General features: G+C 31.1%; 6 protein-coding genes, 5 non-coding genes and 3 pseudogenes across 12 annotated transcripts in view; 10 read left to right on the top strand and 4 right to left on the bottom strand.

The window, feature by feature from the left end:
* Window positions 1-2,341, top strand: part of LOC120579890 (DNA-directed RNA polymerase subunit beta'') — a 4,125-nt gene extending 1,784 nt beyond the window's left edge. The window contains exon 2 of the mRNA XM_039832633.1: window positions 1-2,341. This exon is cut by the window's left edge and continues 133 nt beyond it. Coding sequence (XP_039688567.1) covers window positions 1-2,341 — 2,341 coding nt within the window.
* Window positions 2,342-2,595: 254 nt separating this feature from the next.
* Window positions 2,596-3,305, top strand: LOC120580079 (30S ribosomal protein S2, chloroplastic-like; annotated as a pseudogene).
* Window positions 3,306-3,463: 158 nt separating this feature from the next.
* Window positions 3,464-4,266, top strand: LOC120580090 (ATP synthase subunit a, chloroplastic). Its single transcript, XM_039833052.1, has one exon. It carries the CDS (start codon window positions 3,529-3,531, stop codon window positions 4,264-4,266), a length of 738 nt encoding a protein of 245 aa, XP_039688986.1. The 5' UTR covers window positions 3,464-3,528.
* Window positions 4,267-5,281: 1,015 nt separating this feature from the next.
* Window positions 5,282-5,527, top strand: LOC120580089 (ATP synthase subunit c, chloroplastic). Its single transcript, XM_039833051.1, has one exon. It carries the CDS (start codon window positions 5,282-5,284, stop codon window positions 5,525-5,527), a length of 246 nt encoding a protein of 81 aa, XP_039688985.1.
* Window positions 5,528-7,332: 1,805 nt separating this feature from the next.
* Window positions 7,333-8,949, top strand: LOC120579891 (ATP synthase subunit alpha, chloroplastic). The gene has a single exon (XM_039832634.1). The coding sequence runs from the start codon at window positions 7,414-7,416 to the stop codon at window positions 8,947-8,949; it is 1,536 nt and encodes a 511-aa protein (XP_039688568.1). The 5' UTR covers window positions 7,333-7,413.
* A 192-nt stretch (window positions 8,950-9,141) lies between these two features.
* On the bottom strand, window positions 9,142-9,213 carry TRNAR-UCU (transfer RNA arginine (anticodon UCU)). The gene has a single exon. It is a non-coding gene; the product is annotated as a tRNA-Arg (tRNA).
* Window positions 9,214-10,007: 794 nt separating this feature from the next.
* LOC120580068 (acetyl-coenzyme A carboxylase carboxyl transferase subunit beta, chloroplastic-like) lies at window positions 10,008-15,868 on the top strand. The gene is given in 3 exon segments (XM_039833038.1): window positions 10,008-12,590; window positions 12,592-13,481; window positions 13,545-15,868. Coding segments are annotated over 3 exon segments (2,130 nt in total). The 5' UTR covers window positions 10,008-12,558; the 3' UTR covers window positions 14,753-15,868.
* TRNAS-GCU (transfer RNA serine (anticodon GCU)) lies at window positions 10,618-10,704 on the top strand. The gene has a single exon. It is a non-coding gene; the product is annotated as a tRNA-Ser (tRNA).
* TRNAQ-UUG (transfer RNA glutamine (anticodon UUG)) lies at window positions 12,194-12,265 on the top strand. The gene has a single exon. It is a non-coding gene; the product is annotated as a tRNA-Gln (tRNA).
* A 429-nt stretch (window positions 15,869-16,297) lies between the features above and the next one.
* On the top strand, window positions 16,298-17,429 carry LOC120580080 (chloroplast envelope membrane protein-like; annotated as a pseudogene). The gene has a single exon (XR_005645696.1). The product of XR_005645696.1 is annotated as a chloroplast envelope membrane protein-like (transcript).
* On the top strand, window positions 17,243-19,478 carry LOC120580077 (cytochrome f). The gene has a single exon (XM_039833045.1). It carries the CDS (start codon window positions 17,331-17,333, stop codon window positions 18,306-18,308), a length of 978 nt encoding a protein of 325 aa, XP_039688979.1. The 5' UTR covers window positions 17,243-17,330; the 3' UTR covers window positions 18,309-19,478.
* Window positions 19,479-21,232: 1,754 nt separating this feature from the next.
* Window positions 21,233-21,306, bottom strand: TRNAW-CCA (transfer RNA tryptophan (anticodon CCA)). Its single transcript has one exon. It is a non-coding gene; the product is annotated as a tRNA-Trp (tRNA).
* A 151-nt stretch (window positions 21,307-21,457) lies between these two features.
* TRNAP-UGG (transfer RNA proline (anticodon UGG)) lies at window positions 21,458-21,531 on the bottom strand. The gene has a single exon. It is a non-coding gene; the product is annotated as a tRNA-Pro (tRNA).
* Window positions 21,532-26,034: 4,503 nt separating this feature from the next.
* LOC120580085 (ATP-dependent Clp protease proteolytic subunit-like) lies at window positions 26,035-27,235 on the bottom strand (annotated as a pseudogene).
* Window positions 27,236-27,452: the final 217 nt, after the last annotated feature.

The following is a 27,452-nucleotide window of genomic DNA, read 5'->3' on the forward strand; positions in this document are numbered from 1 at the left end:
CCCTTTTGGTGTTTCCATTGAAATACCTATCAATGGTATTTTTCATAGAAATAGTATTTTTGCTTATTTCGATGATCCTCAATACAGAAGACAGAATTCAGGAATTACTAAATATAGAACTGTAGGAATTCATTCCGTTTTTCAAAAAGAAGATTTCATTGAGTATCGAGGAATCAAAGAATTAAAGCCAAAATACCAAATCAAAGTAGATCGATTTTTTTTTATTCCCGAAGAAGTGCATATTTTACCCGAATCTTCTTCCATAATGGTACGGAATAATAGTCTCGTTGGAATAGGAACACCAATCACTTTCAATATAAGAAGTCGAGTAGGCGGATTGGTCCGATTAGAAAAGAAAAAAAAAAAAATCGAATTAAAATTATTTTCTGGAAATATCCATTTTCCCGGAGAGAGGGATAAGATATCCCGACACAGTTCTATCTTGATACCACCCGGAACGGTAAAAAAAAAACGGAAGGAATCAAAAAAAATTAATAATTGGATCTATGTCCAATGGATCGCAACTACCAAGAAAAAGTATTTTGTTTTGGTTCGACCTGTAATTTTATATGAAATACCGGACAGTATCGATTTTATAAAACTTTTTCCCCAAGATCTATTCCAGGAAAGGGATAATCTGGAACTCAAAGTTGTCAATTATATTCTTTATGGAAATGGAAAATCCATTCGGGGAATTTCCGACACAAGGATTCAATTAGTTCGGACTTGTTTAGTCTTGAATTGGGATCAAGGCAAAAAAAGTCCTTCTATTGAGGAGGCCCCCTCTTCCTTTGTTGAAGTAAGTACAAACGGTTTGATTGAGTATTTTCTAAGAATTGACTTAGTAAAATCGAATACTGCATATATCAGAAAAAGAAATGACCCATCTGGTTTAGGATTGATCGCGGATAATGAATCGGATCGGATCAATATCAATCCATTTTTTTCCATTCATTACAAGGCAAAAATTAAAAAATCACTTAGCCAAAATCACGGAACTATTCGTATGTTGTTGAATAGAAATAAGGAATGCCGATCTTGGATAATTTTGTCATCATCTAATTGTTTTCAAATAAGACCATTCAACAATGTTAAATATCACAATGGGATAAAAAAAAATCCTAAAATTCCAATTAATAATAATAATTCATTAGGTCCTTTAGGAATAGCCCGTCAAGTTGGAAATTTTTATTCACTTTACCATTTAATAACTCATAATCAAATATCAATAATGAAAAATTTCCAACTTGACAAAATAACGGAAATTTTTCAAGTAATTAAATATTATTTAATGGACGAAAATGATAAAATTTTTAAACCCGATCTAGACAGTAATATCGTTTTGAATCCATTCCATTTGAATTGGTATTTTCTCCATCATTATTATTGTGAAAAAACGTTTACAATAATTAGTCTTGGACAATTTATTTGTGAAAATATATGTATAGCTAAAATGAAAAATGGACCACATCTAAAACTAAAATCGGGTCAAGTTATAACTGTTCAAATGGATTCTGTAATAATAAGATCGGCTAACCCATATTTGGCGACTCCAGAAGCAACCATTCATGGCCATTATGGAGAAATCCTTTATCAAGGAGATATTTTAGTTACATTCATATATGAAAAATCGAGATCCAGTGATATAACACAAGGTCTTCCAAAAGTGGAACAGATATTAGAAATACGTTCGATTGATTCAATATCGATGAATCTCGAAAAAAGAATTGATGCTTGGAATGAGTGTATAACAAGAATTCTCGGCATTCCTTGGGGATTCTTGATTGGTGCTGAGCTAACTATAGCGCAAAGTCGTATTTCTTTGGTTAATAAAATCCAAAAGGTTTATCGATCCCAGGGAGTACACATCCATAATAGACATATCGAAATTATTGTGCGTCAAATAACATCCAAAGTCTTGGTTTCAGAAGATGGAATGTCTAATGTATTTTTACCCGGTGAATTAATTGGATTATTGCGAGCAGAACGAACTGGGCGTGCCTTGGAAGAAGCAATTTGTTACCGAGCTTTATTATTGGGAATAACAAAAACATCTCTGAATACTCAAAGTTTCATATCCGAAGCGAGTTTTCAAGAAACTGCTAGAGTTTTAGCAAAAGCCGCTCTTCGGGGTCGTATTGATTGGTTGAAAGGTCTTAAAGAGAATGTTGTTTTAGGGGGAATGATACCCGTTGGTACCGGATTCAAAAGAATAATGCACCGTTCACGGTCAAGGCAATATAACAAAATTACCTTGAAAAAAAAAAAATTATTCGAAGTAGAAATTCGAAATCTTTTGTTCCATCACAGAAATTTATTTGATTCTTTTCATTTCAAATAATTTTCTCTGATACATTAGAACTATAGGATTGAATGCGCTTTTAGGAAGCATTCAATTCATCCCTTTAAATGCAGTCATTTGATTGGGTAATTTTGGTAATAAAGTATAATAAATAGAAAAAAATGAATGACCTGATTATATATTAACGGCCAATCGTCTAGAAAAGAGAAGGTTCCATCGGAACAATTATTTATTGCTATTTCAGGATACCTGGTCTCGTTTTTTTCACTTAAAAAAAAAACGTGTGGGGATAAATGACAAAAAGATATTGGAACATAACTTTTGAAGAGATGATGGAAGCTGGAGTTCATTTTGGCCATGATACTCGGAAATGGAATCCTCGAATGGCACCTTTTATATCGGCAAAGCGTAAAGGTATTCATATTACAAATCTTACTCGAACTGCTCGTTTTTTATCAGAAGTTTGTGATTTGGTTTTTGATGCAGCAAGCATAGGAAAACAATTCTTAATTGTTGGTACAAAAAAAAAGCAGCCTATTCAGTAAGACGGGCTGCAATAAGAGCTCGATGTCATTATGTTAATAAAAAATGGCTCGGAGGTATGTTAACGAATTGGTATACTACAGAAACGAGACTTCGTAAGTTCAGGGACTTGAGAACGGAGCAAAAGACAGGGAAACTGAACTCTCTTCCAAAAAGAGATGCCGCTATGTTCAAGAGACAATTATCTCATTTGGAAACATATCTGGGTGGCATAAAATATATGACAGGGTTACCCGATATAGTAATAATCCTTGATCAGCAAGAAGAATATACGGCTCTTCAAGAATGTATCACTTTGGGAATTCCAACGATTTGTTTAATCGATACAAATTGTGACCCAGATCTAGCAGATATTTCGATTCCAGCTAATGATGATGCTATAGCTTCAATCCGATTAATTCTTAACAAATTAGTTTTTGCAATTTGTGAGGGTCGTTCTAGCTATATACGAAATTTTTGATTAATAATAAGATAAAGAAATTGTTAGATTTGGTTGGGCGGTCGTAGATTTATGGAATCGGTTATTATAGCATTACAAAATTGTGCAAAAATAAATATTTTGTGATTAGTAGGTATTCAAAATAAAATAGAAAAGGAAATGAAAGTCAAATAAGGAAATGGTTGAATCAAAATAATTCCCTTTCAAGTTATATATATATATTTTTTTTAGAGGGCAGGGCAATATGAATGTTCTATTATGTTACATCAACACATTAATCTATGATATATCTGCTGTCGAAGTAGGTCAACATTTCTATTGGCAAATAGGGGATTTTCAAGTGCATGCTCAAGTACTTATTACCTCTTGGGTTGTAATTGCTATCTTATTAATTTCAACCATTCTAGTTGTTAGAAATCCGCAAACTATTCCAACGTCCGGTCAGAATTTCTTTGAATATGTCCTTGAATTCATCCGAGACGTGAGCAAAACTCAGATTGGAGAAGAATATGGTCCGTGGGTTCCGTTTATTGGAACTTTGTTCCTATTTATTTTTGTTTCGAATTGGTCAGGGGCTCTTTTGCCTTGGAAAATTATAAAGTTACCTCATGGAGAATTAGCTGCACCCACAAATGATATAAATACTACTGTTGCATTAGCTTTACTTACGTCAGTAGCCTATTTCTATGCGGGTATTTCAAAAAAAGGATTGGCTTATTTTGGTAAATACATCCAACCAACTCCAATCCTTTTACCGATTAACATCTTAGAAGATTTTACAAAACCCTTATCGCTTAGTTTTCGACTTTTCGGAAATATATTAGCTGATGAATTAGTAGTTGTTGTTCTTGTTTCGTTAGTACCTTTAGTAGTTCCTATACCAGTTATGTTTCTGGGATTATTTACAAGCGGTATTCAAGCTCTTATTTTTGCTACCTTAGCTGCGGCTTATATAGGTGAATCCATGGAAGGCCATCATTGATTAGTTATCAAAATAATCTTTTTTTGATCAATTTGTATTTTACTCCAATGAATATTATTTTGATTTATTATTTTGTTCATTCAATTAGAACTATAAACATATTCAACCTTTGTTATTAGTATATTAATTAATTAATTAAAATTCTTATTAGATGTCAAAATTGATTAGTATATTTAATATATTTAATGATTAGTATATTAATTATTAGTATATTATATTTAATTAATATTAGAAATATTAGATTGGGAACTATAATTTCGGATGATATCTACGTTGTTTACGACATGTGATTCAAAAAAAAAAGATGTTATATCGAACTACAAAATATTTCCGTTTCATTCATTCACATTTAATAATTGACAAAAGTTTATTTGATTTTCCTAAAATAAAATTCGAATATTTCCACAGTAATAATTTGGTCTTTCGAATTGATTTAGATTAATTCGATCCATATGGGATAATCCATATGGGATAATAATGAATAAAACAAAGGACAAAAAATAGGGTGAGGGGGTCGAACTAAGTGTATATAGAATCTAATCGTTATAAGACAACTCTTAGTTTTTTAGGGGTTTCCAAGAATGATTCTCGAATCCTATTGAATCTAAGGTATAACTAATTGGTTTACGGTATCGAACAAACACATGTATATGTCATAGTAGATATTCATTAGTTATATATGACTATCTAAATTCGTCCTGCTACTACTCTAAATTTAGGTATTGAATAACTCAAAAATGGAAATAAAGAAAAAGAAAGAACGAAGAATTAAAAGAATGGTTCAAAATTTAAGATAAGAACAAAAATTGTATGTATTCACAAAAAACTACATGGATAGAAACGAAAAAAAAAAAAATGAATATCGAAGTTATTTGGATAATTCAATAAAAATTATTCATGAATTAAACTTCGACTAGATAAATGAAGAATGAAATAATTAAGTCATAATTTCTTGGTTGATTATATTATTAACTATTTCTTTTCTTTATTTTATTTGGAATAGGAGAAACTTATCATGGATCCACTGATTTCTGCTGCTTCTGTTATCGCTGCTGGGTTGGCCGTCGGGCTTGCTTCTATTGGACCTGGAGTTGGTCAAGGTACAGCTGCAGGGCAAGCTGTAGAAGGGATTGCGCGACAACCGGAAGCAGAGGACAAAATAAGGGGTACTTTATTACTTAGTCTGGCTTTTATGGAAGCTTTAACTATTTATGGGCTGGTTGTAGCATTAGCACTTTTATTTGCCAATCCTTTTGTTTAATCTTTTAAACAAATAGAAAAAGAAAAATACATATTGTTTTTTCCGTGGACTTTCATTGCTGCTATTGCTTTATATATATATATATTCTTTCTATATAGATATTCCGATTTAACTCCTACAATTTATTCTTCATTTGGATTAACATATGGATTCGCCTTCTTCCGTCCCTTTATTTAGTCCAACGAGCGCCCCCTTTTTTAATTTAGAATTGAAAACAACTAGATATTTTGCAATTGACATAAGAACTAGTATCTACTTCTAAGAGGTATCATTCTTATGAGGAATCTTTCAATTGACTAACCAATTCAAAATATAGAATATATTTATTAATAAATATATTCTATATTCTCTAATAGATACAATAAAATTCTTATTCTATTCAGATTCTTATTAGTAATTCATATTAATTAATTATTAGTTAATTAATTATTATTATTAGTAAGAAATAAAAATATTATACAATAAACTTGAATTTAATATAAAAAAACGAATAAAAAAATCAAAAAACTGGGAATCGTAGAAACAAAATTAGTCTATCCATAAGAGGAGATGCGATCATATGAAAAATATAACCGATTCTTTTCTTTGCTTCATTTACTGGCCATCCGCCGGAAGTTTCGGGTTTGATACCGATATTTTAGCAACAAATCTAATAAATCTAAGTGTAGTGCTAGGTGTATTAATTTTTTTTGGAAAGGGAGTGTGTGCGAGTTGTTTATTTCAAAGAATAGATTGGATCCAACCAACTGCACTTTTTTCGTTATAACTAGAAAAACGTGCATGATCCGGCGAATGACTTCTTACTAAATAAACTAAAAAATAGTTAAGAACCATAGCATTTCGCGATTCATTGGTAAATCTACTTTGATTCTCTATCAACCAATAATTTTGGAGCATTACCATGGTTAAAGCTAACCAGTTTGAAGTTTAGACGCAATGTAGTATTCTTTCTACCACTATGTTAATACGGAAATTGTAATTTTTTCGATATAGAACACTCATGTCGATAAAATGACTTGAATTCTCTTTACGATGAAAAATAGGAAAAACAGGTGTTTTGTTTAACGCCTCCTTTTATACAATGCGGAATTGATGACCTACGTATAAATTAATCAGAATTCTTTGGATTTGAATAAAAAAAAAAAACAACTTTGCTGACAATTATTTGTTTGGTCAGAAGAGTCCTCCAAATATTTTAATCTTGTATTGGTAATCATTTTCAAGATTTTTAGAAATAGAGAAAAGAGGATAGGCTCATTCGATAATATAGGGAAATTTCCTATAAGGAATTGAGTGTGAGAGCCAAATGAATTGAAAGATTCATGTTTGGTTCGGGAAGAGATCATAGACATTTTGAACTAAATGCAAAGAGAATCTACTTTCATTAAGTGATTTATTAGATAATCGAAAACAGAGAATCTTGAGAACTATTCGAAATTCAGAAGAACTACGGGAAGCAGCCGTTGAACAGCTGGAGAAAGCCCGGGCCCGCTTAAGGAAAGTAGAAACGGAAGCGGATCGGTTTCGAGTGAATGGTTATTCCGAGATAGAACGAGAAAAATTGAATTTAATTAATTCAATTTATACAACTTTGGAACAATTCGAAAATTACAAAAACGAAACGATTCATTTTGAACAACAAAGGGCGATTAATCAAGTGCAACAGACGGTTTTACAACAAGCATTACAAGGAGCTCTGGGAACTCTGAATAGTTGCTTAAACAATGAGTTACATTTACGTACGATCGGTGCTAATATTGATATGTTTGGGGCGATGAAAGATAAAAATAACTGATTAGTCGTTCTACTAGAATATACAGTATAGGCATTATTTTTTTTTTTCCTTCGAAAAAGAATCAAATTCAAATTCAAATTAAGAAATATTCATGGTAACCATTCGTGCAGATGAAATTAGTAAAATTATCCGTGAACGTATTCAGCAATATAATACCGAAGTAAAAATTGTAAATACAGGTACTGTACTTCAAGTAGGCGACGGCATTGCTCGTATTTATGGTCTTGATGAAGTAATGGCAGGTGAATTAGTCGAATTTGAAGAGGGTACTGTAGGGATTGCTTTGAATTTGGAATCCAAAAATGTTGGTGTTGTATTAATGGGTGATGGTTTGCTGATACAAGAGGGAAGTTCGGTAAAAGCAACAGGAATAATTGCTCAGATACCGGTAAGTGAGGGTTATTTGGGTCGTGTTGTAAATGCCCTAGCTAAACCTATTGATGGTAGAGGAGAAATTTCAGCTTCGGAATCTCGGTTAATCGAATCTCCCGCTCCCGGTATTATTTCCAGACGTTCCGTGTATGAGCCTCTTCAAACGGGACTTATTGCTATTGATTCTATGATCCCTATAGGGCGTGGCCAGCGAGAATTAATTATTGGGGACAGACAAACAGGTAAAACAGCAGTAGCAACAGATACAATTCTCAATCAACAGGGACAAAATGTAATATGCGTTTATGTAGCTATTGGTCAAAAAGCATCTTCTGTGGCTCAAGTGGTAACTACTTTACAAGAAAGAGGGGCAATGGAGTACACTATTATAGTGGCTGAAACAGCAAATTCTCCAGCTACATTACAATACCTCGCACCTTATACAGGTGCAGCTCTGGCTGAATATTTTATGTACCGTGAACGTCACACTTTAATCATTTATGACGATCCCTCAAAACAAGCACAGGCTTATCGCCAAATGTCTCTTCTATTACGAAGACCACCAGGTCGCGAAGCGTATCCCGGAGATGTTTTTTATTTACATTCTCGTCTTTTGGAAAGAGCCGCTAAATTAAGTTCTCAGTTAGGTGAAGGAAGTATGACTGCTTTACCAATAGTTGAGACCCAATCAGGAGATGTTTCAGCTTATATTCCTACTAATGTAATTTCCATTACAGATGGCCAAATATTTTTATCTGCCGATCTATTCAATGCTGGAATCAGACCAGCTATTAATGTGGGTATTTCCGTTTCCAGAGTTGGATCGGCGGCTCAAATTAAAGCCATGAAACAGGTAGCTGGTAAATTAAAATTGGAATTGGCACAATTCGCAGAATTAGAAGCTTTTGCACAATTTGCTTCTGATCTCGATAAAGCTACGCAAAATCAATTGGCAAGAGGTCGACGATTGCGCGAGTTGCTTAAACAATCCCAATCAGCTCCTCTCACTGTGGAAGAACAGATAATAACTGTTTATACTGGAACGAATGGTTATCTTGATTCATTAGAAATTTATCTCGTACGGAAATTTCTCGTTGAGTTAAGGGCTTATTTAAAAACGAATAAACCTAAATTTAACGAAATCATATCTTCTACCAAGACATTCACTGGGGAAGCAGAAGCCCTTTTGAAGGAAGCTATTCAGGAACAGATGGAACTCTTTTTACTTCAGGAACAGGTAGAAAAAATTAATTAATAATTGATTAAAAATTTCATACCTTTATTATTTTTATTATTTTCATAATTAGTATCTTTTACTATTTTTTCTTTAATTTAAAAGAATTTTAGAATAATAAAGATAATAAATTCAGAATATATTTTTATAAAGATACGAATATAATTAATATAATATATAGGCAATTGCAATAAAATTGATATGGAAAAAATTTGCGTCCAATAGGATTTGAACCTATACCAAAGGTTTAGAAGACCTCTGTCCTATCCATTAGACAATGGACGCTTTTCTTTTTTCTTTTCCTTTTCACGAAATTTTCGTGAAAAGGAAAAGAAAAAAAATTCTAAGAATTCTAAAAAATACTCTTAAAAAAGACTCTATCTATGAGAATATGAGAGAGAATATGAGAGAGAATATGAGAATATATTTAGAATAATTATTCTAAATAGAATAAGACTAAATTGTTCTTTAAAAAAATGAACTCATTTAGATAAGAATAATGAATTCGATAATAGAAAAAAATAGATTCAAATAGAATATATAGAGAAATAGGATATAAGCGGGTAGCGGGAATCGAACCCGCATCGTTAGCTTGGAAGGCTAAGGGTTATAGTCGACGTTCATGAATGAACGTCTCTAATTCAAAACTGAACGTGAAACTTTTGTTTCATTCAGCTCCTTTACAGAATAATTTAAGAGATAGATGGAATACATGAAAAAAAAAAATGACCCATAACATCTATGTCAGCCTTTCGGTATGAATACATTTAAAACACGTTGCTTTTTAGATGATCCCTCTAGAAGAGGAGTATTAGAACAATCTGCTTTTTTCTAGTTACTTCGTTCTCTATTTCTATTTGAGAGAATCTTTAGGAAAAGAATAAAATTTCCGTCGAGCTTAATAAATATGTTGATGTTTCTAGTAAACTAAAAAAATCGTTTAATAGCTATTTTGCTTCAATTTCTCCTATACAAAACAAATAATAAAAAAAATGGAAGATTTAGTTACGATTGGAAACAAATTTTCTATATCATTCTCCCTGGATCCTTTACTCATATTCAAAAATTTGGATTCTAGATCCAATTGCAAAAACTTATGTTTCATAATTTTAGAATCAATTCTAATCTAAATTGTATACAAATTACGATAATGTATGTTATTCCTCGAATCGTTCGTTGAGAGGTATAAAGGATTAAATCCCTTTAAGTAAGAAATAAAGTTTTTGATCGTGATATGAATCACGCAAGGGACCCCTTAACTATTAAGGGATCTATAGAACGAATCGCACTTTTACCACTAAACTATACCCGCTACAATACAATTATTGTATATAAAAGGATCTTTTGTCGAACAAGGGAATACGTCCTAATTATGCAATAGGTGCATAATTTTACGATAATTAGAGTGTTGACGTGTTTCGTAAAGGGGCCCCCTAATGAAATTTAGAAAAGGGGGCGAATCTTATTTTTGGATTTTTTTTTTGCTGAAGGTATAAAAAATGAAATCAATAATTCTCTCTTTATTTCTATTTATTTATAGATAATAAATAGAAAAAAAAAAGACAGAAAAGATATATCAAATGACTATCAATCAATAAGATATAAAGAGGGCTTTTTTCGAGCCCTACTTTTTGTTCTTTTTGTTTATGCGATGTATCATAAGCATAATAATTCTTTTTTTTGAATTGGGGAGAGATGGCTGAGTGGACTAAAGCGGCGGATTGCTAATCCGTTGTATGAATTTTTGTACCGAGGGTTCGAATCCCTCTCTTTCCGTTTATTGATGATTTGGTATTTTTTTCTTTTGAAATTATGGAGTTTCTTTTTTTTTCTTCCCTCTTTGTTTAATTTTTTTTACTAGTTAAAGATGTAAAATAGATAAAAAAACAAAAAATATTTCAAAATCCAGCACAAGTAAGCAAAACAAAAAAGATTTTCTTATTCTTCACGTCCAGGATTACGTCCTGGATCATTAGATAGGAATCCGAAGATGAAAAGAGAAACAAAGAATATCACTATCGTGTAAACAAATAGTTTTAGAGTAAGCATTACAAAATCTCCAAGATAATAAAAAAAAAACGCCAGAGAAAGAGAATAGATTCTCTTCTATTTCATATTATGTTTCCTTTGATACTAAGTTTATAAAAAATGAAGTAATTTCAAAAAAAAAACTTAGGAAATTTTTATGTAGTAAGAATTGAGTCTTTATATTACCAAAATTTTTTTCATATCCACAATTCAAGATCTAGGTATTGGTGGTGGACTCCAATCGAATAATAGAATTTTCATTTTTTAATGGAAAAAACAGAAATGATGAGATGGTCCAGATTTTTATTGTCTATCCAAAAATTTAAATATTTGGAATCAAGGATTTACGCCGTAAAACTTATCTGATCTTTAAAAATGTTATCATTTTTATTTTCGAATCTTAATAATTTTTTTCGGACATTATTCAAATTAAAGATCTTATCGAAAACTTACAGCAGCTTGCCAAACAAAAGCTAAGAGAAAAAAGAGTAAGGGTATTACTGGCATAAAATCTACAATTGGATTCAAAAAAGCGTAGGCTTCAGGTAATTTTGCCAAGAAAAAACTACTTGAATAAAGGGCAGAGTTAATACAAATACAGACCAAGCTAAAGATATTAAGCATAACAAAAATGTTGTTCTTTAAGAAAATAAATTGTATTTTTGCTTTTTTTGAATTCTCATTTTTATTGTATTTTTTTATATTATGTTATTATTATATATATGATATGATTTATTATATATATAATTTTATAGAATTTGATTTATTATTATCATTTTTATTTATTATACTCTTATATTAAAATATATTAAAATGAAATAGAAAAGAAAAAATCAATTTTGATTTCTAAATATATATAGAAATAATTTGAAAAGAAAAAATGGAAAATAATGGAATATAAATAAGTCAACTATTGAATTGATATTTATAGATAGGAATATTACTAAATCAGTAAAAAAACTAAAAAAATGAATCAACTAAGATCATACCCCCAATCCCTTATTTCATTTTAACTTATCCAGTTCAAAACAGTTTCATTCTGAAATCCAAAATCGAAGAAATCATATATTCATACAATATCTTAATTGAATTCTATGTAATGATCAATAAATTCAGTTTAATTCGATATTTATGCATATCCAAATTCTAGTAACAGTTTAATTTATTCTATAGAATAAATTTAGAACTGGAATTGACGAACAACCCATAATAGTATTTAGTAATGTCGAATCCTAAATGGGGCGTGGCCAAGCGGTAAGGCGACGGGTTTTGGTCCCGTTATTCGAAGGTTCGAATCCTTCCGTCCCAGGTCATGGATATTCATGACATATCCTTAGAATATAAGAATATGTCATGTATATTCATGATATATCCTTAGAATATAAGGATATAGTAACCGGAAAAAGTATATCGGAATAAATATTACCTTTTTTTTTTTCTTAAAGAAATTCATTTTTTAGATTTACAAACTATGAAAATAGAATATTCAATTTATTGATAGAATATCGACTTAATTTTTAGATTACAAATAGTTATAAATTTAAATACTTACTCTATTATTACTGATTTATAAAAAAAAGTGGATTTATAGGTAAAACTTAAATGACTATTCATCTATTGTATTTTCATGTAAATAGGAGGAAAAAGTTCTATGGAAAAGTGGTGGTTCAATTCAATGATGTTTAATAGGGGTTTAGAATACAGGTGTGGTTTAAGTAAATCAATAGACAGTTTTGGTCCTATTGAAAATAACAGTGTAAATGAAGACCCATCTATTTTAACTGATATGGATAATATTATTTTAATTGATATGGATAATACTATTCATGTAGATGTCAGGGTTGTAAAAACAATAGTGAGAATTCTAGTTATAGACATGAACATACCGAATTTACTATCTGATAAAACTTTTTTAGTTAGCGATAGTAATAGTTATTTCATATATGATTGGAATAATATCATTAATAGTTGTATTGAAGGTTATATGCTTTCTGAAATCGGTATTGATAGTTCCATTATACATAATATCATTGAGAATAACAATGAGAATAATCCGCAGGAGGAGGATAAAAATGAAAAATTACACAAGTCCAGTTATAGATTTGATTACAGATTTGATTACAGATTTGATGTTAGATTTGAAGTCAGATTTGAAACTGATAGTGATAAAGAAAAGGATAGTGGCAATGATGATGATAAGCTCCAAAAGGCTAGTGACATTTTAGAACCTGTAAATTACAGTGCTGAAAATTACAGTGATAGCGACAATGATAGCGACGATAATGATCCTGATGATGATTATGATACGCTCCAAAAGGGTACTGACACTTTAGAACCGGAAAATGACAATGATACTGATGATTATGATAAGATCCAAAGGGCTCATTACATTTTAGAACCGGAAAATGACAGTGATACTGAGCCTGATGATGAGCCTGATTATGAGCCTGATGATGAGCCTGATGATGAGCCTGATGATGATGATAAGCTCCAAAAGGCTAGTGACATTTTAGAACCGGAAAATCCTAGTGATAGTGAGAAGGTCCAAAATAGTAGTGAAATCGAGAGTACTGGTATAATGGAAAATCCTAGTGATAGTGAGAAGGTCCAAAATAGTAGTGAAATCGAGAGTACTGGTATAATGGAAAATCCTAGTGATAGTGAGAAGGTCCAAAATAGTAGTGAAATCGAGAGTACTGGTATAATAAGAAAAGATTTTTCGCATTTGTGGGTTGCCTGCGACAGTTGTTATGGAAACAATTATAAGAGATTTTTTAAATCAAAAATGAATATTTGTGAATACTGTGGATGTCATTTGAAAATGAGCAGTTCAGATCGAATCGAACTTTTGATTGATCCAGGTACTTGGAATCCTATGGATGAAGACATGTTCCCTGTGGATCCCATTGAATTTAATTCGGAAGACGAACCTTCTGAAAAAGGTTTGGAAGACGAAGACGAACCTTCTGAAAATAGTTTGGAAGACGAACCTTCTGAAAATAGTTTGGAAGACGAAGACGAACCTTCTGAAAATAGTTTGGAAGACGAACCTTCTGAAAAAGGTTTGGAAGACGAAGACGAACCTTCTGAAAAAGGTTTGGAAGACGAAGACGAACCTTCTGAAAAAGGTTTGGAAGACGAAGACGAACCTTCTGAAAATAGTTTGGAAGACGAAGACGAACCTTCTGAAAATGATGATTATCAAAATCGTCTTGATTCTTATCAAGACAGAACCGGATTACTGGATGCGGTTCAAACAGGCACAGGTCAAGTAAATGGTATTCCTGTAGCAATAGGTATTATGGATTTTGAGTTTATGGGAGGTAGTATGGGATCCGTAGTGGGTGAGAAAATCACTCGGTTGATTGAATATGCTACCAATCAACGTTTACCTCTTATTATAGTATGTGCGTCTGGAGGAGCGCGTATGCAAGAAGGAAGTTTGAGCTTAATGCAAATGGCTAAAATTTCTGCTTCTTTATATAATTATCAAATCAATCAAAAGTTATTCTATGTACCGATACTTACATCTCCTACTACTGGTGGGGTAACAGCTAGTTTTGGAATGTTGGGGGATATCATTCTTGCCGAACCCGATGCTTACATAGCATTTGCAGGTAAAAGAGTAATTGAAGAAACGTTGAAGATCGAAGTGCCCGAAGGTATACAATCGGCTGAATTTTTATTCGAAAAGGGTGCATTTGATTCACTCGTACCACGTAATTATTTAAAAGAGGTTTTAAGTGAGTTATTGCATTTCCATGGTTTCTTTCCTTTGACTCAAACTGAAAACTAATTCAGACTCTAATTTGATTTTTGTATAATAAATTATTATTATACAAAAATCAAATTAGAACACACAGTAATAAGATAAGAATAGAAATAATAAAAATAAAAACATTTATTATCATACACATGTTTCTTGTAGAAATAGAGGGCAAAATAAATCCAGTTATTTCGTTCTACACTCTTTATTTTTAATAAAAATTTATTATTTTTAGATTTTTCCTTTTGATTCTTAATAAATCTTATTCATTTTTTTCTTTGATTATGTATTTATTATATTATATACTTAATTATGTATACTCCGTATATAATAGATATATCTATCTATTCATCTCTATTCATTTAGATATACTTAGTATAAGTCTATATGAATTCTAGTGATTATAGACTATCTTTAATATAAGAAAAATCAAAATATATATTATTAATATAACAATCAACAAAAAATAACATAACAGGTACAAATACGAAATTGAGGTACCCCATTTTATGATAAACTTACCTTCCCTTTTTGTTCCTTTAGTGGGCCTAGTATTTCCGGCAGTTGCAATGGCTTCTTTATTTCTTCATGTTCAAAAAAACAAGATTTTTTAGATACGGGCAAAAGTACTACTATTAATATTACCTTAATAAGATAAGGAGGATTTAATATAACAACAAAAATATTAATATAACAATAAAAAAAAAAAAAATAACAGGTACAAATATGAAATTGAGGTACCCATTTTATGATAAACGTTTATGTGTTTTTAGTGGGCCTTGTCTTAATTGTAATGTCTGCTTTATTGGTTAATGTTCCAAAATTTATTAGTTGGGGATCAGAAAAACATGGTTGTCGTTCACAAGACGCATGGCTTGACATTGTACCGGGGTCCCGAAAACCAATCAATTTCTTCTGGGCTTCTTTCACTCTTTTAGGTTCATTAGGGGTGTTATATCTTTCAGTTTCCAGTTATTATGGTAGACATTTTTTCTCTTTGATTTCATCTGAATTTGTAGTTCCTTTTTTGCCACAAGGGGTCACCCTGACTTTCTATGGAATCGCAGGTCTCTTTCTAAGTTTACATTGGTGGCTTCTAATTTTTTGGAATGTGGGGAGTGGTTATAATTTTTTCGATAAAAAAAAGAGAATGGTGTGTTTTTTTCGTTACGGATTTCCTGGAACATATCGTCGTATTTTTCTCCGAGTTCGTATGGAAGATATTCAGTCCCTCATACTACAAGCTAACCCTAACCCAGAACCCAGTAGTGGTGTCCTTTATATGCAAACACGAGAACAAGGGACCATTCCTTTGACTCCTGTTGATGATTATTATGATAGGACTCCACGCAACGTTATACAAAAAGCTTGGGACTTGTCCAGATTCTTGAGTGTACCAATGGAAATCGTTCCATATTCTTGAGTCTACCAATGGAAATCGTTGTATCAAAAAAATAAATGCTTTCTCTAAGAAAGCATTTATTTTTTGATTTCTGTATTATTTTGTATTCTTTAATTTCCAAATTAAAGGAAAAAACAAATTTCTGAATTACAAATAAAAAAAGAGAGAATCGATTCTCAATTTATATTCAAAAAATTAGAAATTGATACATAGGCTAGGCTCTATTACTTGTATTTACTTGTAATAGAACTTATGCTTGATAGAAAAATTATTATAGTATTCTATATAGTTGACAAATGAGATGAAACTGAGTTCATTAAAGACGAAAAATGGCAAAAAAAAAGCATTCATTCCCCTTCTATGTCTTACATCTATAGTCTTTTTGCCCTGGTGCATCTCTTTTACATTTAAGAAAAGTCTGGAATCTTGGATTACTAATTGGTGGAATACGAAACAATCCGAAATTTTCTTGAATATTATTCAAGAAAAAACGATTTTAAAGAAATTGATAGAGTTCGAGGAACTGTTCCTCTTGGATGAAATGCTAAAGGAATATCCGGAAACACATTTTCAAAATCTTCGTATGGAAATCTACAAAGAAACCATCCAATTGATCGAGACGAACAACCAAGACCGTATCCATACGATTTTACATTTCTGTACAAATATAATATGTTTCCTTATTCTAAGTGGTTATTCTATTAGGGGTAATCAAGAACTCATTATTCTTAACTCTTGGGTTCAAGAATTTCTATATAACTTAAGTGATACAATAAAAGCTTTTTCGATCCTTTTATTAACTGATTTATGTATAGGATTCCATTCAACTCATGGTTGGGAACTAATCATTGGGTCTGTCTATAAAGATTTTGGATTTACTCAGAATAATCAAATTATATCTGGTCTTGTTTCCACTTTTCCAGTCATTTTAGATACAATTTTAAAATACTGGATTTTCCGTTATTTAAATCGTGTATCTCCGTCACTTGTAGTGATTTATCATTCAATGAATGACTGAAAAAACGATCCACTGATCCAATTAGAAAATTTGTTTTTTTGTATCTAAACATTAAAAAATTGACTTATTCTTTTTCGTTCTACTCGTATTCTTCCTATATTCTAGGAAAATCATTTGAGTAAATAGCAGAATAATGGATAGGGAACTATGCCAGTAACCTACCTAATCTTATTGTAGAAATTTTCAGGATGAATGATTGGACCATGCAAACTAGAAATGCTTTTTCTTGGATAAAGGAAGAGATTACCCGATCCATTTCCGTATTGCTCATGATATATATAATAACTCGAGCACCCATTTCAAATGCATATCCCATTTTTGCTCAACAGGGTTATGAAAATCCGAGAGAAGCTACCGGGCGGATTGTATGTGCTAATTGCCATTTAGCTAATAAGCCTGTAGATATTGAGGTTCCACAAGCGGTACTTCCCGATACTGTATTTGAAGCAGTTGTTCGAATTCCTTATGATATGCAAGTTAAACAAGTTCTTGCTAATGGTAAAAAAGGGGCTTTGAATGTAGGTGCTGTTCTTATTTTACCAGAGGGTTTTGAATTGGCCCCTCCTGATCGTATTTCGCCCGAGATTAAAGAAAAGATAGGTAATTTGTCTTTTCAAAGCTATCGTCCCACAAAAAAAAATATTCTTGTGGTAGGCCCCGTTCCTGGGAAGAAATATAGTGAAATTACCTTTCCTATTCTTTCTCCAGATCCCGCTACTAAGAGAGATGTTCACTTCTTAAAATATCCTATATATGTAGGCGGGAATAGGGGAAGGGGTCAGATTTATCCCGACGGGAGCAAGAGTAATAATAATGTTTATAATGCTACAGCAACAGGTATAGTAAATAAAATTATACGAAAAGAAAAAGGTGGATACGAAATAACGATAGTGGATGCATCGGATGGACGTGAAGTGATTGATATTATACCGCCAGGACCAGAACTTCTTGTTTCAGAAGGTGAATCTATGAAACTTGATCAACCATTAACGAGTAATCCTAATGTGGGTGGATTTGGTCAGGGGGATGCAGAAATAGTGCTTCAAGATCCGTTACGTGTACAAGGTCTGTTGTTCTTCTTGGCATCTATTATTTTGGCACAAATCTTTTTGGTTCTTAAAAAGAAACAATTTGAAAAGGTTCAATTGTCCGAAATGAATTTTTAGGTATGTGGATTTATCAATCTATTAAGCTGGTAATAAAGAACTACATTTTTGTTGATAAATTATGGAAAGACCTTTTGGTTTTTCTAGTTTTTTTCTCCTCTATTTAAAGAATTCCTTGTACCGTAGAACTAGTCAGTCATAGTATGTATATTGTGAAGAAGAGTATTTTACTTTGGTTCTTGTCTTTTTTTTTCAACTCTACAATTAATTCGAACATATGATTATGTAGCTGTTTTCACATTTCAATGCGCTAGAATAGAAATCTATTAATCCTTTTCTATTGTAATAGAATTAAATTCCACTCGATACTAAACCTAAAAAAAAAATAGGCAAAGAATATTCTATTAAGTAAAGTAGAAATAGGGAAAACAGGATTCTAGGATGGATAATTTGTCTTTTCCTAGAGTCCCATTCCTTATTGTTTATTGTTTATATCGAAATAGATACGTAGTGAAATAATGGACAAACAAAAAAGATCGCGAATTTAATTCACTAAATAAACTTCCTTAATTAACTTAAAAAAAAAATAATAATTAAATCATAATTCTATATTATTACAGAATAAAATCTATTTAGAGTAAGATTCTGTTAGTATAGTATCAAAAAGGTTCGGTTCTACAGAATATTTGACCGCTAGAAAATAGATTCTAGAATTAAGAATTCTTGCAAAATAAAATTTGTAGAATACAATATGATTGCGCCACCCAGAATAATTAAATCAAGTAATTTCTTCTTTCTTTTACTTTTCGTTCAACTTTAAAGCAAAAGTATCGACAGATATTATCCAAAAAAAAAAAAAAATGTTTTGAACGAATTAATGAAGTTTATTTTTCAAAAACATTATAAAAAAAATGGAGTTTTTTGAAACATACCAAAAAGTTATCTATTGAATCCCTTACAAAAAGATTCTGATTAGGAAGAACTCAACAGGACCCCCTCGAATTCATCAAAGAAAGAGTGGATCCCCGTTGAGTTCTTATGCTTTCATTTCAAAAACTTAATTCATCCTAGTCTAGTATTACAGGGATGATCCCAATCCGGAATATGAACCATAAAAGAAAATACCAACTAAACCGATCACGACAATACCTGTTACAGTACCTATTATCCAAAGAGGAATCCTTCCGGTAGTATCGGCCATTTATCCCACTTTCCTCCACATTTGATCAAGTAGTCAGTCATGCTAGAGACCTAAACAGTCATAGATAATTATCAAATGATATCCTTCCGAATGGGATAAGAGAATTCCTAATATATATATTCCCTTTTCGTCTATTAATTGAAGAAATAATTTGAAAATAAAACAGCAAGTACAAAAATGAGTAATAAACCCCAGTAGAGACTGGTACGATTCAATTCAACATTTTGTTCATTTGGGTTTGATTGTGTCGTAGCTCTATAATTCGGATTAGGTTTATCGTTGGATGAACTGCATTGCTGATATTGATCCCAAAAAAAAAACGGTGGTACCGCTAGTCCGTGAACAGCCAACCATCGTACTGTAAAAATGGGATAGGTCCTATCTATGGTCATTGGAGCCTCCTAAAAAGATCTACTAAATTCATCGAGTTGTTCCAAAGAATCAAAACGGCCAGTTATTAATGGAATTCCTTGTCGGCTTTCTGTAAAATACTCGTTTGGACGGGGACTTCCAAATACATCGTAAGCTAAACCCGTGCTGACAAATAACCAACCCGCAATGAATAGGGAGGGTATAGTAATGCTATGAATAATCCAGTATCGAATACTGGTAATAATATCAGCAAAAGAACGTTCTCCTGTGCTTCCAGACATGCCGAGCTCCACATATTCTTATACAGTCAAAGGGGATCGATTCCATAAAAGATGAGATTAGTAAATAGAAATTTACTGAAATGCAATCTTTGTTAGATCGTCAATTTTGTACCAAGGGTCTCTTTCGAGTATACCGAATCAGTATAGCTATCCTTCTTCTAACACAGCAACGAAATTTCACAATCAGTGGCGAGATCAAGTACTATAAAATTAAATTTATTTCTTTATTTCATTTTCAAGAATTGAATTAATTAGTCGTCCAGTAAAAGGATAGAGCTTTTTATTAATTATTAAAATAAAAAAATGAAAATATTTTCATTCGATTAGTTTACTCAACTCATGAGTTGATCAATAAATCTGTTGATTTGGAATCACAGGATGGGTAGATGTCACAGATGATGAATTGATTTCGTACCTATGTAACTAGATTTTTATTTTTGTTTGTCCGTAATAATTGATTCATGAATCAATTATTTTCAATTGTATCTTTCAAGTGGTATTTTTGGTTATTTTCCTATTTTTATCTCAAAACTAAATGGAAACTTAGGAAAGTGCTTTATAAACATATGTATAAAAAGAACATATTTCATCTAGTTTCCTTATGCCCACTATAACCAGTTATTTCGTTTTCTACTAGCAGTTTTAACAATAACCGCGGGTCTTTTTATTAGTCTGAATAAGATACGACTTATTTGATTTGAAATTTTGAGATGAATTGTAAATTTTTGAATTTTTTAGATATTCTATAGTTCCTTATCATGTCAATTGCCAATTCTTGGTCATTGAGATTCACGGTCAATACAGATTCCTATTTAAGGATAGATATTACCCCCACTTTTTTTCCTTTCAACCAAACTCAAATGATTGAAGTTTCTCTATTTGGAATCGTGTTAGGTCTAATTCCTATTACTTTGGCTGGATTATTTGTAACGGCATATTTACAATACCGACGTGGTGATCAGTTGATATTTGATTTAATTAACATCTCGCTTGTTTATTGACCTGCCATTTCTTTGTTTTAATACTAATTCACAGTAGATCAAATTAAAACTTTTGATTAGACTGTTATCCCATTATTTAATATTTAAGATTTAAGTGTCATTCTCAATCTAAGAAGAATCGGGGGGAATCACGCTCTGTAGGATTTGAACCTACGACATCGGGTTTTGGAGACCCGCGTTCTACCGAACTGAACTAAGAGCGCTTTCTTTTCATAAATAATTTTTTGTGATGGCAATAGATCTTGCATGCATACATACTCAATATGAATAGTTCTCCATATTGAGTATGTATCAATTTGAATCGGTCGCAATTGATCTATTGTTACTGCTGATACGATAACTACTAGTTAGGGATAGGGATGACAGGATTTGAACCTGTGACATTTTGTACCCAAAACAAACGCGCTACCAAGCTGCGCTACATCCCTTTACATCGGTTTCCATTGTCATTGTAAAGACTTTTTGTCTTGTTTTCCACATTTTTCCATTATATATATATATAGAATATATCCTGTCATTTATTTTTTTTACTTTATTATATCGTATAAATAAGATATCGATGAATAGATAGGATATATAATATAAATATTTACAATATAAAGAGTATAATAATAATAACAAGAACATAAAGAGTATAATATATATAAATAAATATAATAGCATTAAAATAATAGAATTAAAATATAATAAAAAATATAAAAATTTAAAATATTCTTTTAATAGAATGTATAATTATTGATCATATTCCTAATATGTAATTCTGTATTATTATGTATTACAAATTACAAGAAAAAAAACGAAGGAGGATTTGAAATGCGAGATCTAAAAACATATCTCTCTGTGGCACCGGTGGCAAGTACTCTATGGTTCGCGGTTCTAGCAGGTCTCTTGATAGAAATCAATCGTTATTCCCGATGCATTGACATTCCCCTTTTTTGATTCTAGTTATTGGCACGGGAAAGGGGTGACAAAGATTAGAATCCAATAAAATATCTGTGAATAAATCCCTCTTCGTTCGTTTTTTTTTTTTTTCTAATTAGACTAGAATAAGTTCGAAAAAAAAAAAAAGAGCAAATTAATTTAAGAAAGGTGGATTTGGCCTCCGTGAAATTAGGAGTTTTTCCCAGGTTTCAATGGAATTGAAGTATTAATTCAATTCCATTGCTATTAAATTAATAATAGAGTGAGACCCTAAATGGAATTGTAATAGAATACTTGGGCGGGTCAATAATATCATACAAGATATTTAAATGAAAAATGAAATACTGTACTGTGATTCGAAATATAGTTCTAAATCATTGTATTACTAAATTATTACTGTACTATATAAAATGAATTGGAACAAAATCTTTAATAATTTGATTTTGAATTATCAACTTATACTTTTTTCGTTCCTTTTTTCTTCTTCGCTTCGAATCTTAAAATAGAAGAGTTAAGTGAATCAAAAAAACCAAAGGAGTTCATGCCAAGGTAAAATATACGAATAACTTTATTTGAATGTAGCAGTTGATAAAAAGAGTTAATAAGAATCTAGGGTATTTCTAGATATATTACTCAAAAGAATCGACACAATACACCCAATCGATTGGAATTGAGAAAATTCTGTCCCTTTGTTGCAAACATACGATTCACGTCGAGATAAAGAAATAGAGAAAATGGATTGCTTGTGTGTCACCCTTAGAGTAAATTCTAGAAATTAATTCTATAAATTATATATAACAACCTATAAATAGCATATATTTCCTTATATAACAAATAGAAATATATATTAAAAAAAAAATAAGAATATAAATAAAACAAATCCTTTTTTTTATAAGAAATGGGATTTTCGGTATAGGAATAAACAAACCATGGATAAATCTAAATCTAAGCGACTCTTTCTTAAATCTAAGCAATCTTTTCGTAGGAGTTTGTCCCCGATCCAATCGGGGGATCGAATTGATTATAAAAACATGAGTTTACTTTATCGATTTATTAGTCGCCAAGGAAAAATATTATCTAGACGCGTGAATAGATCAACCTTAAAACAACAACGATTAATTACGATTGCTATAAAACAAGCTCGTATTTTATCTTTGTTACCTTTTGTTAGTTTTAATTCGTTAACGTTACCTAATGGAAAAAAAAATATGAAAAAAAAAATATGAAAAAAAAAAATATGAAAAAAGCGAGTCGATCGCTAGAACTCCTACTACTGTTCTAAAAAATCGAAAAAAAATAAATAAATAGAGTTACTCTTCAAGTAAATTTCATTTTGAATCGAAACTCAAATTCAATGCAGATTTATATTTATTTTTTTTTTTCGAAAAATACGACAATCCTATTGAGGATGTTGCGTTGTAAGAAAAAATAATAGTGAAGAAGAATAATTTTTTGAGCTGGTTGTTTATTATTTGATAACTTATCATATGAATTCTATTTATCATACAAATCTCTTTATTCTACCACCTTCCCGAGTTGAGTCTCCGGGAATTTTATTAGTTATATCTCCTTGCAATCATAAAAAGACAATTCCCTTTTAATATAGCTATTTGTGCAACTATTTTACGATTAAGAAGCAATTGACTCTTGTACAGATTATAAATTAATTTACTATAAATACAGTATACTTTGTTTTTATTTGGCAATTATTGCGTTTATTCGACTGATCCACAAACTGCGAAAATCCCTTTTTTTCCTATCTCTATCCCGATGAGCCGAAACCAAAGCTTTTATTTTCTGTTGCGAAATAGTTCGAATAAGTTTTGAATGAGCTCCGCGAAAGCTTGATGTAAATAAACTCATTTTTGTCCTCCGTTTTCGAGCGATAGATCCTCGTTAACTCTGTCATTGAATAAGTGAGACTTGATGAATAACTATTTCTTTTTTCTTTCGGTTATTCTTTTATCCTTACCTAGTCTATTAATAACAAAATGGATTTTTCCAATGTATAAAATAAAAATTCCAATGGCTTTTGCTGCTATAACCTTCCCAACCACGATTTTTTTTTCTAAGTATTTAACCTCTTAATAAGAAATTCTATTGATACTAGGTATTCAAAAAAGCATAGTTAATTTAATAGAAATAGACAAAGAAATGGTGGGTTCCATCGTTTCTATGATTACTTGTTAAACGGTAAGGTCCTCTCTATACACCGGAGCCCCTTCTTTCATTGAATCCTCATTCAATCAATGTTATTGTGAACTTGTACAGTTCACACTTATGGGCTCTACCCATGAAATATCTAGTAATAGGTCTTTCACAACAAAATCTAGCTATACAGTAACGGTATTTAAGTATGAAGATTAGCTGGGTAGTTGACCCTCTTAGTCCGTTATTGCAAAATTTAGGGCACAATTTTTTATTTAAAATTGGATTTTTCCCGCTTAATGGATAACTATTTGTTACCAATGGGAAAGTATTTTTCATCTTAAATTACAAATTAAGGTGATTCGGTTTGCACCAATCGAAACCATAAATTTTATACACAATAGAATTCTATATAGAATTCTTATTAATAGACTAGATTTTTCTATTTTAGTCTATGATCTAAACGAGTCGCACATACACCCTAGTACATGTTCCTCGGCGCTGAGGGCATCCCCGAAGAGCGGAGATTTGTTACATTCGATTGGCTGTCTTGTTTCTAATAAGTTGTTTTATAGTTGGCATGGTGAGTCATATATATATAATGAGCTGGTTTAGATCAATCCTAACCAGATAATTATGAATTTTTTAGATTCTATAAAATACGGTTGTAAGACAATTAAAGTAAAGAACAACTAAAAGACAATTAAAAGCTAAAATAGCAAATCCTGTATTTATGGGTAATACCTTTCAGGAATACTTTTAATTCTTACTCATGAGTAATCCTTTGAGTATATAATATAATGCTTTTTGGAATGCAATGGGATAATACTTTGAGTAATCCTTTATTATTCATGAATACTGCTTTTAAGTAAAAATAAAAAGTATAGTAAGTATAGTAGTATAATTACTATACTTACTATACTTTTTATTGATTATTGATTTTTATTCATTAAGTAAGAAAAACAATATTTTTTTATTTTCAACTTCCATTTTCAGTCTATTTCAACTTCCATTTTTCAGTCTATTTTCAACTTCCATTTTCAGTCTTTAAAAAATGATGATTTAAAAAATGCTTCTTTTTGCATTCTTTTTCCATTATCATTATATGAATGGTAGAATACTAATAAGAAGAACATAAAGACTATAATATATCGGAAAAATTTATCATCATCAGGCTCATAATCAGGCTCATAATCAGCCTCATAATCAGCTCATAATCAGCCTCATAATCAGCTCATAATCAGGCTCATCATCAGGCTCATAATCAGCCTCATCATCAGGCTGATCATCACGATTAAAAAAAGACTCAATAATTAATCCCTTTAAAAATTGAAAAAGATTCCAAAGCCTCCAAAGTAAAATCATTCGAGAAACCGAATTATGATCATTAAGATACCTCTTAATTAACCACTTAATTAATTCCAAAAGTTTCAAAAGCAGCGTCCTAACAAATTGTTTATTCATACGATTCCGTGGTTTTTTTTCTTTGAATGAAACGTATGTTGAATGATAACATAACTTTTTGTTTGGATTTAACTAATGTCATATTTCATATAATACATTAGTTAACTGCTTTTTTGATTAACTAATTCATTATATGACATTAGTTAACTCCTTTTTTTTGGATTTAACTAATGTCATATAATGACATTAGTTAACTCCTTTTTTTTTGAATGTCATTATTTGTCATATAATGACATTAGTTAACTGCTTTTTTTTGGATTTAACTAATGTCATTATATGACATTAGTTAACTCCTTTTTTTTGGATTTAACTAATGTCATATAATGACATTAGTTAACTCCTTTTTTTTTGAATGTCATTATTACATATAATGACATTAGTTAACTCCTTTTTTTGGATTAAGCTGCGACCGTATCAACAATTCCGTGGCTTCAGCTTCTTCTGCTGACATAAAAAGATCCCGCTCCATGTCTCTGTATATCTGCCAGGAAGCTTTGCCTGTTCTTTGTGCATAAATATTTGTGATAGTTTTTCGCATTTTCAGTAATTCCTCCGCTTCCAGCATACATTCTCCTACTTGTCCCTCATACAAAGAAGTAGCAGGTTGATGGATCATTACCCTGAGCTGAGAGTCTAACAGAATAGGAGTTTTTCCTAATCTTGGAGGCATATAAAAAAGAAATTCAATTTAAAGCCGTACAGGCATCTCTTTTATATAGCATACGGCTCGCTCTACTATAAATATGAAATCTATCTTCCATTGCAGAAATATAAAATATATATAAAATATACCGGGTCTATCAGACCAAAATCAGTAACTAATCCAAAATATAATAATCACCTTTCTTTTTTGTTTGAGAATCTTTTTAAAGAATATGATATCCGTTCTCTCTTATTCTTATTAGTGTAGTTTTTATTCAGCAATCCAAAAGTTTCTTTTTTGTTTTGAAATTCAAAAATTCAATTAAAATAATTAATGTTGTTGTTAAATGTCTCTGCTATGAAAAACGAAAGCAAAAAAGAATTGTGACACTAAAATAGAGTATTTTAATTATATAAAATAGTAAATACCCCTTTTTCATACGACTCTTTCGATATATAATCTAATGTTTGAAAAATAATAATTTTGCATATCGAACTCGAAGTCCATGCTTTTTACTTAATATGTTAGCATAGTTTTTTTTCTTTCTAAAAATTAAGAAAATAAGAATCATTCGCGCTAAGCGTGAGGGAATGCTAGACGTTTGGTAAATTCCCCTCCGACCAAAAGAAGAGATCCCATTGAAGCGGCTATCCTACGCATACTGTATGTACTTCTGCTTCTACAACTTGCATAATATCAAATATAGCCATTCCAGATATTACCTCTCCGCCCGGAGAATTATAAACAAATACAAATCTCTGTCTTCCTCTAAACTGAATATACCATTAGACCAACAAGTTGATTTATATTCATGTGACCTCTGACCTAAAAAAAGTAATCTTTCTTGAAAAAGTCGATTGTATAAATCAACCCAAGATGCCTCATCTTCTTCAGGAAGTTGAAAGGGTACTTTTGGAACACCAATTGGCATTAAATAGAAAAAGATCTATCCTATCTTCTTTCTTGGATGAGAACTAAGAACAGAATGAGTTGATTTGTTAAAAATCATTTCTATTTTGGAGATAACATAAATAAAAAAATAACACTAAATGAATAAAGGAAAGTTTTGACGAATAGGTCCTTCTTGGATATGTCTGGATTCACTGATATAAACCACATATCCAATACAAACACTCATAAAAAAAAAGTAACAACCCCCACCATTGCGTATTG

This window comes from Medicago truncatula, chromosome 4, assembly GCF_003473485.1.
Source record: "Medicago truncatula cultivar Jemalong A17 chromosome 4, MtrunA17r5.0-ANR, whole genome shotgun sequence".
In the NCBI taxonomy this organism is placed as follows: domain Eukaryota; kingdom Viridiplantae; phylum Streptophyta; class Magnoliopsida; order Fabales; family Fabaceae; genus Medicago; species Medicago truncatula.

Excerpts from the sequence above, each read along its gene's own strand:
- LOC120580090 (XM_039833052.1), top strand. The coding sequence starts at position 3,529 with ATGAATGTTCTATTATGTTACATCAACACATTAATCTATGATATATCT.
- LOC120580077 (XM_039833045.1), top strand. The coding sequence starts at position 17,331 with ATGAATGATTGGACCATGCAAACTAGAAATGCTTTTTCTTGGATAAAG.
- LOC120580089 (XM_039833051.1), top strand. The coding sequence starts at position 5,282 with ATGGATCCACTGATTTCTGCTGCTTCTGTTATCGCTGCTGGGTTGGCC.
- LOC120579891 (XM_039832634.1), top strand. The coding sequence starts at position 7,414 with ATGGTAACCATTCGTGCAGATGAAATTAGTAAAATTATCCGTGAACGT.